Raw genomic sequence first — 20812 nt, forward strand, 5'->3', positions numbered from 1 at the left:
ATGGGGGTGAAAATTTTCAAGTGGTTCCATGGGGCTACTACCCCTCCACTCGCAAAGTTTCACCACCATTAAACATCAGATGAGCGGGAGGATGTATTGTCACACGCTATTTTTTGCATAGTGCCCAAGGGGTCCCCTATGCAAAAAAAACCGGTTTGAGTAGGACATCATATCCGTATGGCCGATGGGGGTGAAACTTTGAAGTGGGTCCATGAGGCTCCTACCCATCCACTCACAAAGTTTCACCATAGTTCCCATGGGGTCCTGATGGGGGTGAAACTTTCCGAGTGGGCCCATTGGCACCTAGCCCTCCACTACCAAAGTTTCACCACCATAGAATGCTGGATGGATGGGACAATGTGTTACCACCCACTATTTTTTGCAAGTGCCATGAAAAAAATAGAGGGTTTGGGTGGGACATCACACTCTTATGGCATCCTATGGGGGTGAAACTTTACAAGCGGGGCCATGGGATGGGGGCCATGGGATGGCTACCCCTCCATGCGTAAAGTTCACCCACCATATCGGATGCTGGATAAACGAGATGATGTGTTGCCACACCCGCTATTTTCTGCATAGTGCCCAAGGAGTCCCTTATGCAAAACATTACAGGTTTGGGCAGGACATCACACCCACATGAAGTCCGAATGCGAATGAAACATTGTGAGTGGGTCGATGGAGTTGCTACCCCTCCACTTGTAAAGTTTCACCACCATTGGATGTTGGATAGGCAGGACAATGTGTTATCACGCACTATTTTTCTAATAGTGCCCAAGGAGTCTCCTATGCAAAAAAGAGCATGGCACCTTACCTATACAAAATTTATAAAAATACAAAATTAGAAAAGACATAGTCCAATATATGAAACAAAATGTGATACAACTTAGTGGATGCCATATATAGAAACATGAGGTCATACATACAAATGGCATGTAAACTGGTTGATACAAAAATATGATGGGATATACATTTACATGATGGCTAATACTCATTTAAGAGGACTTGGTAAGCTCTAGGATGACATGCCCGTTGCCTCCTCCTTGGATCTTGTACAGCTTGCTCTGCAATGGTCCTCTGATTAAGATGCTTCTCTGCCATAGCTGAGGACTCACCACGTGTAGCAGCAACTGCATCACTAAGCTCCTTGTCAATCACATTGCCTCCATGCTCGTGACTCATCTCCCCTAAGTGGAGGTCAATGTACACCCAAGCAGCAAAACAGCCATGTGTAGTGTGCTCCACCGACCTCGTACGTTTCTCAAAACCTCGGTCCACCAAACTCCCTCTCCCAACTAGGGTGCGTAAAAGCAACCTGTCAGGCCTGTAAAATAAGATCATCGATGCAAGCCCATCATACTCTCTATGCTGACCTCCTCCTCAACCAATGGTCCTCCATGAGACAAGATCCAAAGTCACTACTTACCATGGGTACAAGTCATCTAACCCCTAAAGGCGATATAGGCCAAATGCTACAATGCACTGACAAGTCAGACACCTAGCAGTCATCATCCAATGAGAAAACACGGTAGTAAAGATGAAATTGGTGGTGGCACCCTAATGTGTACCACCCCCCCAAGTGTCAAACTCGTGGAGAAAAACTCCAAAAACTGTAGTACTAAAGTCTGCACATGGTCTCCCAACCAAAGAGTCTGGTAGACGGGGATAGATAACCATGCCTGGCATCACATGATGGCAAGCTACATCTCTACCAAGTCTGGCCCACTGCCACATGTAGTTCTCTATGCGGTAGTATGCGCTCAGTATGTGATCCATCGCTCCACATCCACCTCATAGACTACCTGTCTCTAGCCCTCAATCTCTTGGTCCCACTCCTACAACTCTATAGTGAGCTATCGCACCTATCGATGAAGCTCATCTAGCTTAGCATCCTGAAACGTTAAAGTGAACAATATTAAGACAAATAGAAGAAAGCATACTTAGAAATGGGAAATAAATTTAAATATTATTCTCACATTGCCTCTATGCTTGTGACTCATCTCCTATAAGTGGAGGTCAATGTACACCCAAGCAGCATGTGTAGTGTGCTCCATCGACCTCATACATGCCTCAAAACCTCGGTCCACCAAACTTCCTATCCCAACTAGGGTGCGTAAAGCAACCTACTGGGCCTATAAAATAAGCTCATCAATGCAAGCCCATCGTACTCTCTATGCCGACCTCCTCCTCAACTGATGGGCCTCCATGAGACAAGATCCAAAGTCACTACTTACCATGGGTACAAGTCATCTATCCCCTAAAGGCGATATAGGCCAAATGCTACAATGCACTAACAAGTCAGACACCTAGCAGTCAATCACCAATGAGAAAACAAGGCAGTAAAGATGAAATTGGTGGTGGCACCCTAATGTGTACCACCCCCTCAAGTGTCAAACTCGTAGAGAAAAACTCCAAAAATTGTAGTACCAGAGTGCACGTGGTCTCCCAACCAAAGAGTCTGGTAGAAGGGGATAGATAACCATGCTTGGCATCACACAATGGCAAGCTGCATCTCTATCAAGTCTGGCCGACTCCCTCTTGTAGTTCTCTATGCGGTAGTATGTTGATCCGTCGCTCCACATCCACCTCATGGACTATTTGTCTCTGGCGCTCAATCTCCTAGTCCCACTCCTACAACTCTATAGTGAGTTATCACACCTGTCGATGAAGCTCATCTAGCTTAGCATCCTGAAAAGTTAAAGTGAACAATATTTAGACAAATACAAGAAAGCATACTTGAGAAATGGGAAATTAATTTAAATATTATTCTCACATGGCTAGGGGGTGTGGGTAAAAGTGATGCTCCCCCAACTCTCTCCTCGGCCTGGTCTGAAGTAGAAGCATGGGTGTGAAACTGTGTGGGGCCCTGCATAAACAAGATAAAATATAGGTGGATAACTACCGGCTCCACAAAGAGAGCTATGGCGTGTCAAAAAGACTCTGTAGCACGATGGAACTGGTGACCGATCTTCACACCTAGCTCATGCATTGTGGCAAAGGGTAGCATCTCCAATCCATCAGGTGTCTAAAGTCCAAGAGGGAGATGCCCAATTTGCTCACGAGGGCTCACGAGGGCTCACGAGGGCTCTTGTCTTGTTCCTGAAGCTGCCCAATTTGCTCACGAGGGCTCACGAGGGCTCTTGTCTTGTTCCTGAAGCTGACCTACACCATGTTCAGCGCGAGGTCGAGGATCATGATAATCTACCTTGAGACCCAACATGAACTCTGCATATAACTACTGTGTAAGATTGAAATCACATGATAATGGGGCAAGACACCATAATATACCACATATCATGGTAGAATGTAGGCTTCCATAGCTGCATGGTTGCACTAAGCCACCTTAAGCGGCTCTCCGGGTTGCGACTCGCCCATCTTCACAAACGAGCAACTATAATACCCTCTCTTCTCTGATAGAGGGTAGCCGGGATACCTCTCAAAATGAGATAAGTTGTGACGTACTTGTCCACCCTGCTGTGGCTCTAGCCATAATATCAAAGATTGAAATCTCATGATGATGGGGCAAGGCACCATAATACACCACATATCGCAGTAGAATGTGGGCTGCCCACAGCTGCCCACATATCGCAGTAGAATGTGGGCTGCCCACAGCTGCATGGGTGCACTAAGCCACCTCAAGTGACCCTCCGATCGTGACTCGCCCATCCTCTAGAACAAACAATTGTGATACCCTCTCTCTTATAGAGGGCAGCCAGGATACCTCTCGATGATGGGACAAGTTGTGATGTACTTGTCCACCCTTCTATGGCTCTAGCCATACTATCAAGACTCCACATCATCAAGGGAACGTAGAGTCTCCATCATGCTCTAGCCATATTATCAAAGCTCCCGAACTTGAGAAAATGCTATATGAATGGAGACTAAGCATGCCTCAATTGAATTTATGCTTTGAACACTAGGAATCGACACATTAAAACCTTGAGCTGCCAATCTCGCAAGGTTGGGAGACACCCGCTTTTGTAGGGCGACCATGCACGTGTTGCACACTTTCAAAGTTGGTGATTCACATAAATGCTCACAATATTTTGGTGGCTAGGCAGGTTGCATTGAGAACATGAGTCTATGACATGATGCACATGGATGCTTTGGTCTATCAGTAATAGTTAAAATGTACTTTTCCAAGGGAGTCTTCTTGCTAATTGCAATGGTGCAGTTTCCAAGTGTTTTGCCTTGACTTTATAGATTTTTTGCACAATAGAATGCAATGGATGCAATAAAGGACACAATAACAAGAATTGTTTTGGCGATGTCAACAACTTTGAGTGCAACCATTTCTTGAACAATTTCATCAAGCTTCTTTATTTCACTTTGGCTCCATATTGATCTCTTGCGTTTTGCCCTGAATAGAGCCACCCATGTCAAGCACGCTTAAATTATGAGAGGAATTGTCCCTTTTTGAACCAAAGATAATTACATAAGGTTTATCATTTTGAGACATGTAAAGAGACACCTCAATACAAACATTAAGCTCACGAGTGCACATGTCAATTAGAGTCATTGTAATTGTGATTGAATTGGAGGAGGTTTCAATGAGCGCCTCAATATCACTACAGCTTATATTTTGCCTAAGACTATCGATAATGGACTTACATGGTAGCAAGACATCATGTTGATTCGTGAAAATAGCTTGGTAAAAAATTCCAAGCACCCATTTTCTAAATTGGTCAAGATTCTAAGATGATTTGAGCATGTAGTGAATAGCAATAACAACATCCAAGTTCCAAGGATGCAATGAATGGAAGGTATCATCAAGAGACAATTTACGAAGAAACACATCATTTTCAATTAAAGCATCCATTATCAATAAAATTACATTTGGTTGAAAATCAAGAAAAACTTTTTTGAATAGCTTATCGATCCAAGATTGGCTAAATAAGCAAAAGTTTTGGGCTAAAAGTATGGACAAAGGTTTCTTGGAGCATTTATATGACTACAACAGGGTAGAGCTAGAGCCACAAGAGCACAAAAAACTATTTTTTTTTGCACAAAAGTTAACCACTTTGAGCACGAACAAAAGACACAACTTGCGCCTTGCTATCTATAAAAAATTTCCCAAAAACTTCAACTTCTGAAAGAGCCACTCTTAGAAGAATAGGATTCTGATTGTAGAGGTTGAGGAAAGTATCCTCAAATTGCAGCACTTGCTCAACAATCACATAAACCAACTTGACAGCTGTGATAACTCCACTATGCTCTTGAGTAATCAAGCCTTCAATACATGGGACCATCAAAATGTCAACCGCTTTCCCACAAGCAAAACAATAGCCTCCTAAAATTTGGTTAATTTTCGTATCTTTGCAACAAAGAGAACTCTTCTTTGCCACCAAAGCATCATTGAAGTTGGTAATAGAAAATAATTCCAACCACCTACAAAACACTTGGTTTGAGAGAAAGTAAAACGACCATACATTAAAGAACCATGCATTCTCTTTACCTCTTGACCATACATTAAAGAACCATGCATTCTCTTTACCTCTTGACCATAGTCCATTTCGTGTATTTGGGCTTGAAATGCATTCTGAAGAGCAAGATTTTGTCGCTCACCAAAAATAGGAGTGAGAATAGTGATATCTAATATTGATATTGTATTTGACTTCTCTTTCCATATGCACACATTGCACGCAACATACATAACAACATTTCCAGCTCAAATTCACCGACAAGTTGATGGAAAAGTGCCTTACGTCCATTTATGAAGCTTAACTGCAATAAGGAATGAGTTAAAAGGTAAAAAATACAGCCACATGCATTCCTTTTAAAACAAGCATCATACCGTGGCACGATTAGTCAAGGCAGGTCCATCTGCTACCATCAATTGATCAAAGGCATTTCCCGCATTCCTTTTCACACTATCCACTTGAAGAACAACAAAAGCCAAGGTTCCTTTTATAGAGGGATAACTAAAGGATCTAGCCAAAAATTTCTGAATAGTAGTTTCACGCATAAAAACTAGGTTGACATCAAATGGCTCCGCTTTAATAATATACGTAGTAGTATCAACATGCAAAGAAAAGCTTGTAGAGCCTCCATCAGCAGAATTTTTTGGCACAACTACACTTCCCTCTACCCTTATAAAAGTTTCACGCTCTATTTTCTCTACATCCTTTTTATGTAAGGATCTCCTACTACAAGTGTTATGGTTTGCAAACTCTCCCTATCAACAAGATCAGCTTTTAAGTATTTTCTAAAATCCCGAGTGCTCTTGTAAGTACCATACTTGCTTAGCACCTTTCCCTCTAATGCAAAGCGGACTTTAGTATTGGTAACTTGAGATATATATAATAGAGGAGGAGTATATAGGACGAGAGATTTCCCCTAAATTCAATGACAGCTTGCTTTTTTGAAGGTGATTCAAGCATCGACAAAGCTAGCACAAACAAGATTTTGATTTAAACACCACTTAAGACAGATGACACAAACAATCTTAAAATAAAACGAATAAGAACATCACCTCTCTTTTTGTTATCTGGAAAGAGATTTCTAGCTATAGACACTCATTCCCTCATCACCACTTTGTTTTTGACCATATAAATGGGAAGGAAAACCCACATCAGTTGGTGTCTCAATAGGAAGGGGGTGACAAGGGCAAGATCTTCAAAGCCACGAAGATCGGATGGCCCAAGTAGCGCAGAAGCCAATGCCCCAACTTGAAAGGAGCCACTAGGAAAAAGTTCTTGTGGTGGAGACTTTAACGGCTCACAATTATCGAAGCTGGATGATCCTTCATCAGCAACATTGTCTATTCATAAAGATTATAAGAGTAAGGTGCAAGATATAAGATTTTGGTCATAGATTTCTTTTCAAATCAAGAGAAGATAATTACCTTGGTCATAGATTTCTTTTCAGCTCAAGAGAAGACAATTACCTTGGTCACGTTCCATTAAAACGAGGCCATAGTTAAACTATACCACTTGACGAGAAGACAAGTTCTCATCTGTGCAAGAAATAAGTGGGTTTGCAGAGAAGGAGAAATCTGCAGATTTAGGGAAAAACAACAGAGCTAGGGAATCAGCAGATTTGCAAAGCAAGAAATCTGTAAAGCAGGGAAAAAAAACATTGCTTTTTAGTTTTGCGGAGGATTGTCTAAAAGAAACACTCAAGAACGCATGATGTTTTTAACCCTCTTATACCTTATATAGTTTTACTCACAGCTTCACAACTAAGCATAAAATTATATGGTTTTTTTATTTTCTATAATTAAAAAAGTATATATATATATATTTTACAGTTATTCCCATCTTATAAGATAGACTATTTTCACCAAGGGAAAAAGGAAAAAGTGAAATAAAAAATAAAACAAATGTTCAAGAGATGACTAAACAAATCAAACATATCTAGGAAAAAAAAGAAGTGCCATACATATAATAACAAAGCATTCTAGAAAATGGAAAAGAAAACCCATACATATATTAAGCAATCTTGAAAAAAAATAGAAAATATACTCAAAAAATAGTTTCAATATACCAAAGAATTTATATTAAAAAATAATAAATAATCAAAGGATAAATTAAAAAAAATTCAAAAATATATATTATAATAATAAAAAGAGATACTTGTTATAAACTATTCAAAAATCAATTATCAAATCAAAAATATAAACCTCTTAAGTTAAATACCAAAGCATTTTGGAAATAAAACAAGAAAAAAAATCATGAAAATAAATAAAATAATGAGAGCGACATAAGCCACATATTCATTAAAAAAATAGACCACAAAAAATAAAAAATTAGCACAAAATTAAACGAGCATCATTCTGGGGAAAAAAACCAAAAAGAAAAAATCAAAATCATAGAAGGATATAAGAGGAAAAAAAAACCTCTTAAAGAAAAAAAAATATTTCTTAAGGGAAAAAGAAAATCAAAAAATATTTGGCAAAGAAATCGCAATACTAAAATCCATTAATTAAAAAGCGCAGAAAACTATGCTTAAAGAAATTCAAACAAGAAAATAAGATCAAAAATCAGAAAACCATGCTTAAAGAAATCAGAAAATATTTGCCACATAAATCGCAGATCTGAAAGCCATTAATAAAAAAGCCTAGAAAACTATGCTTGAAGAAATTCAAACAAGACAAATAAGAAACATCATGAAAAAACAGCAAAGTTGCTAAAAACGAATTATTAAATGCCATGTGTACACTATGATAACCCTTACCCTCCCATCATTAAACTTTTCATAAGAGAAAAACATTTACCCCAATGCTATGCCCTTCCCTTTGTTGGCAGGCCAAAAAGAAGATGCCTTTATTCTAGAGAATGTTGGATGACAACTCACAAGTGGAATGACAAACATCACCTCTTCAATTGTTGAATGTATACAAGATAAAGAGTTTGACAATTAACTTTGAAAAACCCTTCACTTATCCAAAATCCATCTCAACTAATTTATTGGATTTGATTTTTTACACATTGTAGGCCCCTATTTACAAATGTCCAGCTGCATACAAGATGAAATCATATGCATATAAATGAAAGTGTTTTTATAGATAAATAATTTTTTTAAATGTGTATCAATCAAAATGTACGAAGTTTAATTTTTCTATTGTACGACTTAATTTTTCAATCAAAATGTACGACTTAATTTTTCTATTGTAAGATCTATACAACCGAATTGTATGATGTTACCAAATTGTATACCACTAGAAGTGTGGATAGGTGGCCTACTTTTAGAGAATGGGTTGGTTGAGTTTTTCTCAAAACCAATTAAACATTTAAAAAATGTTATCATGTCAAAAAAGGCCAAAGGATTTAAATATAAAAGAAGAACCCACATCAACAAAATACATTAAATTTCATTTCACACGATGATAAGAGTAGTGGTAGTGTAATTATATCATTTTCCTCACATGTTGAATGGCTTCCTCCCTCATCATCTGAGTTTCTATAGCTGTTTCCTTCACTACATTCCTGCCAGCTACTTCCTCCAGTACGTTTCTGGTCTCTCTTTCTCTCTCCTCCTTTCCTCTATTTTTTTTAATGTGTTGTTCTCTAAGTGTGTGTGTGTGTGTGTGTGCGTGCGTGTGTGTAAACAGGTTAGTGCATCTTGAATGGAAGACTAAAAAGTTTGAATGGAAGCCAAATGGAAGCTAAAACTTACATGCATTTGAATGGAAGGCTAAATCAGTTTCTTCATTTTTAATGGAATGCTATCGGCTTCAAGATCTAACACAAGAGTCCCTACTATGAGGATGCCAAGATCAAAATCCTCTAGGAAATCTTCTTCGACATGGTCACAACCAAGTGGGATACATAATAATGCTAATTTCAACTTTCTTGTATTATACAATGTTTTTTGGTATCCAAACAATTAAAAGATAGTATATGCATGCATATATTTAGACCAATCATTTTCATGTTATTTGAAATTTAGACTTCTTATTGTATATATTATTTGCCAAATATGTGTACGTATCATATTCTCTTTAGTACAGGGGTCTTTCATATTTTGAACAAATGGAATCCAAATAAAAATATCTCTATATCTCCATGGTTGGAAAATCAAGGGCCATCCATCCATATCTCAACCACATTTGACACTTGAATCAGTCCAAAACCACCCTAAAAATGTAGAAATTGAAAATTTTAGGGTTTCCCTTCAACGCTTGTCAAAACGGTGCATGCTATGGTTTGGCACAAAGAAGAGATGATAAGAAATCAATCCATCACCCTGTAGCCCACTTTTGAATTAGGGTTTTTGATTGAATTAAGGTTTTGTAAAACCTACTATTTTAGGTCAAATCCACCTGCTATTTTAGGTAAAATCTTGTTTGAAACTATAAGTTTGTCAACCAACCATATGAGTCTCTTTTTCTTGATGTCATTGATCAATATATCAAGTTTGGTTGCATTTGGATAAGCGAATCATAAAAAACAATGAAGGTTTATATTTTGACCGCTTTTCAAAATGCTAAAAATTGGCCCAAATTTACAATACTTGCACCAAATCTCGAAAGAAAATAGTAATTCATATGTCAATTAAATCAGTTACATGAACTCCTTGAGCCATCATATGCACTTGACAATTTGAGTCACTTTTGATGTAGAGTTGTTGTAACTTGTCCAAAATTGCAAATAGTGTCTTGTCTTCTTCTTGATAACCGTTAAGATAGGAGCTTATCCCCAACATCAAGGTCTTGATCCTGGAGAGGTTAAAGAGGGGGATGAATACTCTTGGGTGGATATCCATACATCTCAAGCCAATGGGCTTGTGATTTGAGTCATGTATTGCAAGATACAGTTATACTTGGCTTGGCTCCACAAATCACTACAACAATCCGACGGCCCATCAAACATGCTTGGAAAGGGGAAGGGCCTTGTACCCACTGGAATATGATGAGTTCAAAGTTTCAAAATAGTCTGTTTAGTGTTTGGACATTCCAAGTTCAATTTGCTTCATGTGTTGAACAAACAACTATGTAGTGGTCTAAAATCACTAAAACTGACAAGTGTCCATATTTAGGGACTTGAAAGAATGAGCTAGAGAGAGTCTGTTTGGGGTGGGGATAGGTTTATAGATAGTCCATCATATGATATACCATCCTTCTAAGATGGGTCAATCATATCTATCGTGATCTACACATGGCGGCTTTCCAAAAATAGGCACGTGAACTCTTGTGGATAGCCATTTGGGCAGCCGACCCTTTTTGATACAGTAGGGAACTAATGTCATCCAATGTGGGAATTTATAGCATGACCTTGAAGAGAATTGTGGGACTGGCATTTTGAGCTTTGAAGCATTGACTTTGGACATCATAGCTAGGAAATATAGTCTGATGAAGAATTAACAAGGTACTAAAACATGCCTCGTTGGTGGTCCCCATGACACTTTTTGGTGGTTATTTGGAGAAATGGGCATCCAAATGGAACACGACGACCTGACAATAATTTCTAGGAATTATCATTCATATATCTCGCATGAGCACTGATGGGACATCTCATCCATACATCTCATACGAGTGGGCTAGTGTTTTGAGTCATGTATTGCAAGATATAGACTTACTTGGCTTGGCTCCAAAATGACCCACAAATCACTGCACTTGTCTGACAGCCCATCATACGTGCTCATGAAGGGGCAAGGCCTTGTACCCAAATGGAATATGATGAGCTTAGAGTGAAAATCAGGTCGTTCAGTGTTTAGACATTCTAGGTTAAGTTTGCTCCGTTAGCTAGATAGTCACTAGGATATAATCTTATGCATACATTTTTTATACCAGATCATTGGAAGGGCTAGTACAGGTGGCATGATGATGGTTACACATTTTTGGCGTGCATATTGGATGCACATTTTGGCATCACTATTTTCATGGAGATATTATATTTTGGTCTCCCTATGTTCATGGAAATATTACATTTTGGCGTCACTACGTTCATTGCAATATTATATTTTGGTATCACTATGTTCCTAGAAATATTATATTTTTGGCGACATTTTTTTTATTTGACATTTTATGTAGTGGCTTGGTGGTTGCCATTATCTTGTACATAAAATGGCATCACACATATTTATTATGCACATTTGCTATAGTGACATATTTATTCAAATGGTTTATTTACCCTAAGTAGATGGCCCATATTAATTCATGCATGACACTATGTAAACTCAAGGTCCAAATATGGTTCACATTACTTCATGCATGACGCTTTCCTAAAGTTTAGGGCTCGGGTGGTTCACTATATGTATCGCGTGCATTCAAGGCCTAATTTAGAAACCCCTTATCTATAAAATTTTTATGAATAAAACACACCCTTTTTCTATCCAATCTATAAATAACGCCATGCTTACATATTTATGAGTGACCCCCATGAGGTTTAGGAGTAAGGCCCAAAGTGGAGTATAAAAGTAATTTTTTGCTCATAAAACAATATATCTTAATACACTTTCTTCAAAGCGTGAGCCATCAAGCAAGTGGGGGGAGATTGTACTTAATGTGTGTGTTGTGCATCTTCTCTTCTTTCATGTTCATGCAAGTTTTGAGAGATGTAGAGTGCGTTTTGTCCATTATTTTATTAAATTTGTGCATGAGGACCACAACCCTCTTGGCAACACACCGTCTTGAGTAGTTGGCAGCAGCCAGTTGCAATAAGAACTGGTACTGCATAGCTGCAACCACAGCCTGAGGAGCACCCTGCCCATTGTAATAAGGAGTAAAATCACACTTGGGGGACTTGCCAGAGAGTAGGGAGAGACTGCTAATTCAATGCATCCTGGCATAAAAATAAATCCATTCATCTCGCCAAGATGGAGGCTCCACCACATTTTCTTGAGCAACCACACGTGCCAGCAGAGCCGAACAGTTATGTTGAACATATAAACAAACTTGTCATAAAAACTGGGCTAGGTTGGTGCATTGTTTGTTTTGGTGTGATGTTGGTTGCACTTTGTCTTGAGCTAGTCCACCTCAACCTTGGTAGTAGTAGTCATTAAATCAACATGAAGTTGAACATTATGGGGACATCCTAGAGGGTGTTGCCTGCCTCCCCAATCTACTTCTTCTTGCTTGTCAGATCTGGTATTCCGCTTCTCCTCTTTATTTAACTTCTTCTTATTATGATCCTCAATCTCCACCAAAAATTCTTTTTACTCCTTAGAGTTAGCCTTATGCTTCTCTTTGTAGGCCTTCTTGAAGGCTATGAGTAGATGATCTAACATGGTGTCATCTGTTTTTGAAGGACTAAAGAATGTTTCTTCAATACATCCATAGCTATCTACTCCTTTGAGCTAAAGCTCTCCTGATAATTAACTAAGGCAAGCTCTAATCTAGTCACCACTTTAGATGGTCAAGTGATTTCTAGTGGTTGTTTGCCCTTGAACATGTAACTTCTAGTTCAGTTTCATGGACTTTACTAGCTCTTTTTCCAAATATCCAATCCTACTTTGTGAGGGACTCAGCCCCTTAGACACCTTTTCCCATATTGTTAGATTCCTCCCCCCAGCTTTTGAGGTGTGCAGGTGTAAGAACCTCCCCTTCTAATCTTATAATTATTCCCCTCTCTAAAATAAAAGAAAGATCCTATTTTACCCTATTTTTGCCTGGAGAGAGAAAATGTCTAGAGGGAGGTAATTCAAAATTGAGATATTTTTAGATATAAAAATCCTCCTAGTGTCTAAAATAGTTTCCCCTAAAACAAAAATTCAAAAAGAACTTTCCAATGTGCAATTGGAATCAATTGAAAATAGGTATAAAGGACCTTAGCCTAAGGGTCTAGATTTTTGGAAATATTTGGATTATGGTCCAATTAAGGATCCTATGGACCAATAAGATTAATCCAAATGTAGGGAGGAGTAGGGAGGAGATAAATTGAAGAATAAAAGAAAACCCCCCCAATAATGAGTAGATTCTCACATAAGATGAAGAGTGGACTAAGGACCAAAGAAAAGAATTAAAAAACTGAATTTTGATACCTCAGAGTGGGGATGTTCCCTCATGAAGTAGGTGCCTTTTTCTCATCATTACCCCCAATTATTAATCAATAAAGTGAGATATTTTCATCTCTCCTCTTTCCTGTTTCACAAAACTAGATCCACAAAGTAAGCTGAACTGACCAAAAAATGGTCAAAAATTGACCAAACTAATCTGGAAAATTCTAGAATTGGTTTGCTTGGTTAGAGGCTCACTTTTTCCTATAAATAGAAGCCTCCCCCTTTGTAAAATCTTAATGGTGTTTATGCACTGTTACTCTACTCCTGTCGTCCTGAGCCATCTACATTGAATTTTTTAATAATTCAATTGTTTTTGGCCTAATCCTCTCCAAAGTGAATTGGTGGCCACTATTGCTTCAAACAATAGTAGAACCCTCAATCCCTCAAGCCAAAGGAGAGCTTACAAGCTCCATGTAAGTTAATTTTCTTACTTTGCTTACAAATTTTAATGAAAAATCTATGGTTTTCTTGATTTTTATGTTTTACAAATGATTGAATTAAATTCAAATGCTATGCCTTTGATGAAAAGGCCACCGCCTTCTCTTCTTTACATTCCAACCTTTCTTAATCCTAGAAAGATTAACTAAGTGATTAATTAAACTCTTCTTATTGTTTACTCTCTTGAATTTAGAAAATTATGTAGATTAGAGTTCTATATAATTCTAAATTGGGTTAATTAAGTTAAGTGGAGAAAGATAAAAATGAGAAATGGTCAGCCATACAAAGGAGGTTATGGAAAAATTTTCTAGAATTTTGTGAAAAAGAAAGTTTATTTTTATGTTATTCCAAAAGAGTAATTCCCACCATTTTTGCATCTAAAAAAAATATTCTAATTACTCCATGTACATATTCACCTATGAATATGCATGGATATCACTGATATTAATTATTAAGTTTGATTTCTATACATAGAAAGATGCGTAATGGAATTTTTTTATTATAAAAGTGTTATTCTTATTAAATTTGATTTCTATGCATAGAAAGATGCATAATGGATTTTTTTATTATAAAAATTTTATTATTATTACATTGATTTCTATGCATAGAAAGATGCATAATGGAATTTTTATTATTATAAAAGTGTTATTCTTATTAAATTTGATTTCTATGCATAGAAAGATGCATAATGGATTTTTTAAATAAAAGTGTTATTCTTATTAAATTTGATTTCTATGCATAGAAAGATGCATAATGGAATTTTTTTTATATAAAAGTGGTATTCCTATTAAATTTGATTTCTATGAATAGAAAGATGCAAAAAGGAATGTTTTTTATTACAAAAGTGTGATTCTTATTCAATTTGGTTTTTATGCATAGAAAGATGCAAAAAGAAAATTTTTTTATTACAAAAGTGTTATTCTTATTAAATTTGATTTTTATGCATAGAAAGATGCATAAAGAAATTTAGAAGGATGTGACCGGGCAAGCACTCCTTCAGGTGCATGCTAGATAAAATTTGTGAGCACATACTAAATACATGTCTAGATAAAAGGAGTAGAAGGATGTGGCCTAGCAAGCACTCCTTTAGAGGCATGCCACCATTATTTAGCTAGAAACTCAAAAAAATGCTTCCATGACCCTCAATGATAAGATGCAAGTTCAAGACCTTGAAGCGAGGAGGAAGTACTACACACCAACGTCAAGGGGGCCAAAGATGCCCTAAAGCACAAATAGAGGATAAACTTACCCTGTCTAGGTAGCACTCTAGAGAGTTGAGACTATGGCACAAAACCAAAAATAGCTCGTGGACAAGGTCCACAACAAGATATCAGAGCACTGTAAGGATTTTCAAAGGGCCATCAATGCAAAGGAACTAACCATTTCTCAACTCAAATGACACATTACAAAGTTGAATGCTAGGCCCCAACAAGATCAAGTCGTATCTACAAACAAGAGGAAGGTGGATAGGTTGATGGATGTAGCTACTAACCTACCCAATCTTTCCATCCCTCCCCAACCACCCTCCTCTGGCCTCCTCAAACTACATCGCCAAACCCTCTAGTTCAATCTCCTCCACCAACAACACATCTTAGGCACATACGAACACATTTTAGCTACTTAGGTAGTGTTACTACCCAACCTTAATCTTGGTGAGGGTGGAGTTCAAGATGGAGGGTGCCGATGATCGGAAAATGAGGTTTGCCATGTTTTGCCCCTTGATTTGGGAACACACACAAACAAAATCATGAGGTTTGCCATGTTTTGCCCCTTGATTTGGGAACACACACAAACAAAATCATGAGCTAATTTAGTAGTAGATTTGGTATGTCAAAAGTTTTAAGGAAATCCATACCACATTCATTAGATGCACAATTTGCTAGATACACTCTATTTTGTATTCGGTGGTTCGACAGTCTTGAGTTTCGAAAAACCCATGTTTCACCCTACGATTTTGGAAGCACACTAAAGACAATCATGATATGATTTAGGAGTAGATTTGGGACACTGAGAGCTTTGAGGGAAGCCATACCACAGCTCCATTGGATGCATGATTTGCTAGATACACTCTATTTTGTGTTCAGTGTTCTAGTACTTCAGTGTTTTGGATATCCCATAGTTTCACCCATGATTTGGAGCCACACATAAGAAAAATTATGAGCTGATTTAGTAGTATATTTGGATTTTGGGAGCTTTAAGGGAAGCCATACCATACCTCCATTTGATGCATTGTTTTCTAGATACACTCTGTTTTGCATTTGGTGGTCCGGTAGTTTTTGGATAGCCCATGTTCTTCCCCATGATTTGGGACCACACGTAAACAAAATTATGAGCTGATTCAAGATATTTTGATCTTTGAGTGAAACCATACCACACCTCCATTCGATGTGCAATTTGTTAGATACACTCTATTTTGTGTTTGGTGGTTCTGTAGTTTTAGAGTTTTAAACACCATACATAAATAAAATCATGAGCTCATTTAGTACTAGATTTGTAATGTCAAGAGCTTTAAGGGAAGCCATACCACACCTCCATTCGGATGCATGGTTTGCTAGATACACTCTATTTTGTGTTCGGTGGGGTTTGATAATTCAGAGTTTCAGATAGCCCATGTTTCACCCCACGATTTGGGACCACACCTAAAGAAAATGATGAGATGATTTAGGAGTATATTTGGGATATTAAGATCTTTAATAAAAGCCATACCACACCTCTATTGGATGCATAGTTTGCTAGATACACTTTATTTTGTGTTGAGTGGTCCGATATAGTCCAAAGTTTTGGATAGCCCATAGTTTCACCTATGATTTGCAACTATACATGAAGAAAATCATGAGCTGATTTAGGAATAGATTTAGGATGTTGAGAGCTTTGAGGGAAGCCATACTACACCTCCATTTGATGCACAGTTTCTTAGATATGCACTATTTTGCATTTAGTGTTCTGACATTCTAGAGTCTATATAAGAGTTTCAAACAACCCATGTTTTGGCTTGTGATTTGAGACCACACCTAAAGAAGGTTTCAATTTGTAGTAGATTTGGGATTTCAAGAGAGTTAAGGAAAGACATACCAAACCTATATTGGATCCACAGTTTACTAGATACACTCTATTTTGCATTCTGTGGTCTGAGAATTCGGTGTTTTGAATAACCCATGTTTTGCCCTACAATTTTGGACTACATTAAAGAAAATAATGAGATGATTTAGGAGTAGATTTGGGATATTGAGCTTTGAGGGAAGCCATACCACACCTCCATTAGATGCATGGTTTGCTAGATACACTTTATTTTGTGTTTGGGTGGTACAAGGCCCCGCACCTTTCCAAGCATGTTTGATGGGCCATCAAACAACTGCAGTGGTTTGTGGGTCACTCAAAAGCCAAGTAAAGTATGTCCATATCTTGCAATACATGACTCAAAACAAAAGCCCAATGGCTTGAGATGTATGGATGAGATGTCTTAGTAGTGCTTGTCAATTCGCATCCCATTTGGATTCCATTTACTCCAAATAACCGCTGAAAAGTGTCATCTACACCACTCACAAGGCATTTTTTGATATCCCAATAGATCTTCAGAAGACCATATCTCCTAGCTGCTACGATGTCTGAATCAATGATTTAGAGCTCAAAATGTTGGGTTCATAATTCTCTTCAAGCTCATGTTAGCATTGGATAACACTATGTCCCTATTGTATTAAAAAAGGGGCTGCTGCCCACAACATGGCTATCTTCAACAGTATGTGCGCCTATTTTGGAAAGCAGCCATTTGTGGATCAAGATAGATAGGACCGAGCCATCTCTTAAAAGAGTGGTAGAACATATGATGGACTATCTATAGAACCTATCTATAGACCCATCCCCACTCTAAATAGATATCTCTGGTAGACTCTCTAAAGTTCCTAAAAAATGGGCACTTGTCAGTTTCGATGATTTTAGTCCATTGCATAGTTGTTTGTTTAGCATATGGAGCAAATTAAATCCGACGATGTAGTGTTTAATGATACCCTAGATCATAATTAGGTAGTTTCTACAATTCTATTTTACCATGCATTTATTAGATTTCATTCATTTGTACATATTCAAATAAGTGTCAGGTCAGGTTTAAGATTGTGTTCAAACAGGTCAAATAATCAGTGTCCAAGTCATCTTTAAGCCTAGATGTTAATCCATTTTAGAAACAATTTATAGCATGCATATGTATCCAGCCTTAGGAATACATTTAGAATATTTTTAATAATTTTTAGAACCATAGAAGGGGCCACATGCAGCTAAAACTAGAAAAGGCTACCCCATTTTTAAAAAAGTGGACTATTTTGGGCAGCTTGCATGAAGAGAACTCCACGTGTTCTATGTTGATGAGGGAGAGCTACACAACTATATGCAGAATGCCAAAGAGAAGAGATTTGTAGCCTTCTTGTTGTACTAAGTGTGGAATTGGGTTTTCTCTATAAATTTTCACTTGTTATGATCAATATACTTGCATCTTCTTATTTACTGAATTCTGAAATTTCACTGTTGCAAATTTGGACAGCATCTTGTTTCATGCATCTTTGGGTTGTGTTGGAGGTTTCTGGTCTCTAGTACAATTTGGTTGTGTGCTTAACTAAATATTGAACAACTTTATTAAAAAAGAGTCAAATCTACAAGCTGAATACAACTCTTGATAAACCAAGGGGACATAGGTGGTTTCATATGTCTAAAGGTGTATTTGACAATGCTGGATATATATTGTCTATGAAGAATTATCTGTGAAGTGTGGTATGTGAAGAGTGGGATTTGTTGACAACTGGTGTTGTGCCCAGTTTCCTAGAATCTCATGGGTATATAAGATTAATTTTAGGACTTGAATTCAACTCTCTTTTCCCTTTCTCTACTCGGTGTCTTCTTGTGAGTTGTGACAATTTAGCAGTCAGACTCTAGGGTTGTGTGGAGTAGTGTGGTATGGAGCACAAGTGGAACTAGAGGTGAGATATAGTAAGGGAAAGGGTCTGAAGAGTGGAATTTATGAAAATAAAACTTCTATAGTTAGTTAAGTACAGAAGATAGGTTCTAGGTTTGGTATTGTTGCTTGTTTCCAAAATTTTAGCATGGTCATATGGTGAACTAGGCCACATGGTTTGGTGTGGATTATTTCCATATACTATTCTTGAATAATACTAGGTCTTATAAGATTTTGACAACAAGAGAGGCAGGTGTTTGCAAGGGTGAAAATTGCCAAGTTGGCCACTGTTGGTGGGTGGTTTTGAATCGCATAAGGACCAGTGGATCTTATTGACTACTAGAGGCCTTCCCTTGGGGTGATTCACATGAAAATTTATGTGAGAGTCTGAGACATGCCTATGGACAGATTTGAATAGTTTTCATCACTTTTGGGTCTACTGAGAAGGTGTAACAATGGAAATAGTGTCTAGTCCAAATGTTAGAAGTTGCTAAAGTCGTGGACATGTTTGTGAATTGATGAAGGGCTTACTAAGGGAATTTTGAGTTGGGGATTATTGTGCAAATAACCAAGAGGTAGAGAACTACTCCTATCAAGTTTGGTTGGATTTGGACAAGTGGAAATGGTATTGGGCCACTCTATAGGTGAAGACAGTTTTGGGTTGTTTGTTCCCACAAGTAGCCACTATTCTGAGGAAACCACTAGGTTATAGTAGAGGAAAACCAAGAACTTCACTTGGGATAGTGTTTTGTGGTTCTGTTTGGAGATGGTGCCCCAAGTTACCTGATCTTATCAAGCCCTCTTGTAGTGCTAGCTAGTTGTAGCTAGTGTGAGAATTAAAATAGCTCTCACCAGAATGTCTAAATGGCCTGTTGACACTCTAAAATCATCATATGCCATGTGGGTACAAGGCTCCACCTCTTTCCTAGCATGTCTGATGGGCCATTAAAACAAATGGCTATAATGATTTGTGGGTCACTCAAAACACAAGCCAACTGGCTTGAGATGTATGGATGAAATTTCCCAGTAGATCTTGTTAGGTCGCATCCCATTTGGATTCCATTTGCTCCAAAAAACCACCGAAAAGTGTCCTCGGCGGGGGATCACCCACAAGGCATGTTTTGGTATCCCGTAAATTATTTAGAAGACCATATCTCCTAGCTAGCCATTTTCAAACTCAATGCTACAAGATCAAAATGTTGGGCTCAACATTATCTTCAACCTCATGTCAACACTTCCCACATTGGATGAAATTAGGTCCCTAATATATCAAAAAAGGGGTGGCTGCCCACGTGGCTATCCACAACAATACACATGCCTATTTTTGAAAGCCGCCATGTGGCTATCCACAACAATACACATGCCTATTTTTGAAAGCCACCATGTGTACATCAAGATAGATATGATTGAGACTTCTTAAAACGATATGATAGATATGATTGAGACTTCTTAAAACGAGGTGGTAGACCATATGATGGACCATCTATAAACCTAGCCCCGCTCTAAATGAGGAACCTGTCAGTTTCGGTGATTTTAGTCCACTACATAGTTGTTTGCTTAGCACAATGATTTTTTCAAACTAAGTCAGTGATAGTTTTCCTTCTATCTGGTTTAATCAGGTGAAGGATAGTTTAGTCTCTTGACCCCGTTAGAAAATTCGTTAAGAAAATAAAAAAGGTGGAATCGTCCCCGTTTTCCGAGCAAGGGAAAATTTTTCGATTTCGGTTTCGGAATGACCACCAGATTAGTCTTGTGTCCAGACATTCTGGAGGGCGAGGCCCCGAGTGGGAAACCCTACCCCGCGCAAGAGGAAGCTACTTCCGCTACTACTAGCAACTGGGAATCCGGTGTGCGGAGGGGGCAGAGGGGTCTCACAGCTGGTATCAGAGCGTTATTGTAAACTTACGAAAGAGCAGCAGAAATTGCCTAAAATTTTAAAGTAAATCTGGGAAATAATGTTTTCACTTGTTAAGATTATGTTTGAAATGAACTTCATAA

The 20812-nt window shown here is 38.0% G+C and overlaps 1 protein-coding gene across 1 annotated transcript in view; it reads right to left on the bottom strand.

The window, feature by feature from the left end:
• Positions 1-981: 981 nt before the first annotated feature.
• Positions 982-20812, bottom strand: part of LOC147625157 (uncharacterized) — a 53659-nt gene continuing 33828 nt past the window's right edge. Inside the window, exons 3-4 of the mRNA XM_086817949.1 lie at positions 12066-12142; positions 982-1321 (exon numbers count right to left, since the gene is read on the bottom strand). Coding sequence (XP_086674075.1) covers positions 982-1321; positions 12066-12142 — 417 coding nt within the window. The remainder of the gene's footprint in view (positions 1322-12065; positions 12143-20812) is intronic.

Source organism: Cibotium barometz, chromosome 24 (assembly GCF_041138505.1).
Source record: "Cibotium barometz isolate CiBa-2024 chromosome 24, ASM4113850v1, whole genome shotgun sequence".
Lineage (NCBI taxonomy): Eukaryota > Viridiplantae > Streptophyta > Polypodiopsida > Cyatheales > Cibotiaceae > Cibotium > Cibotium barometz.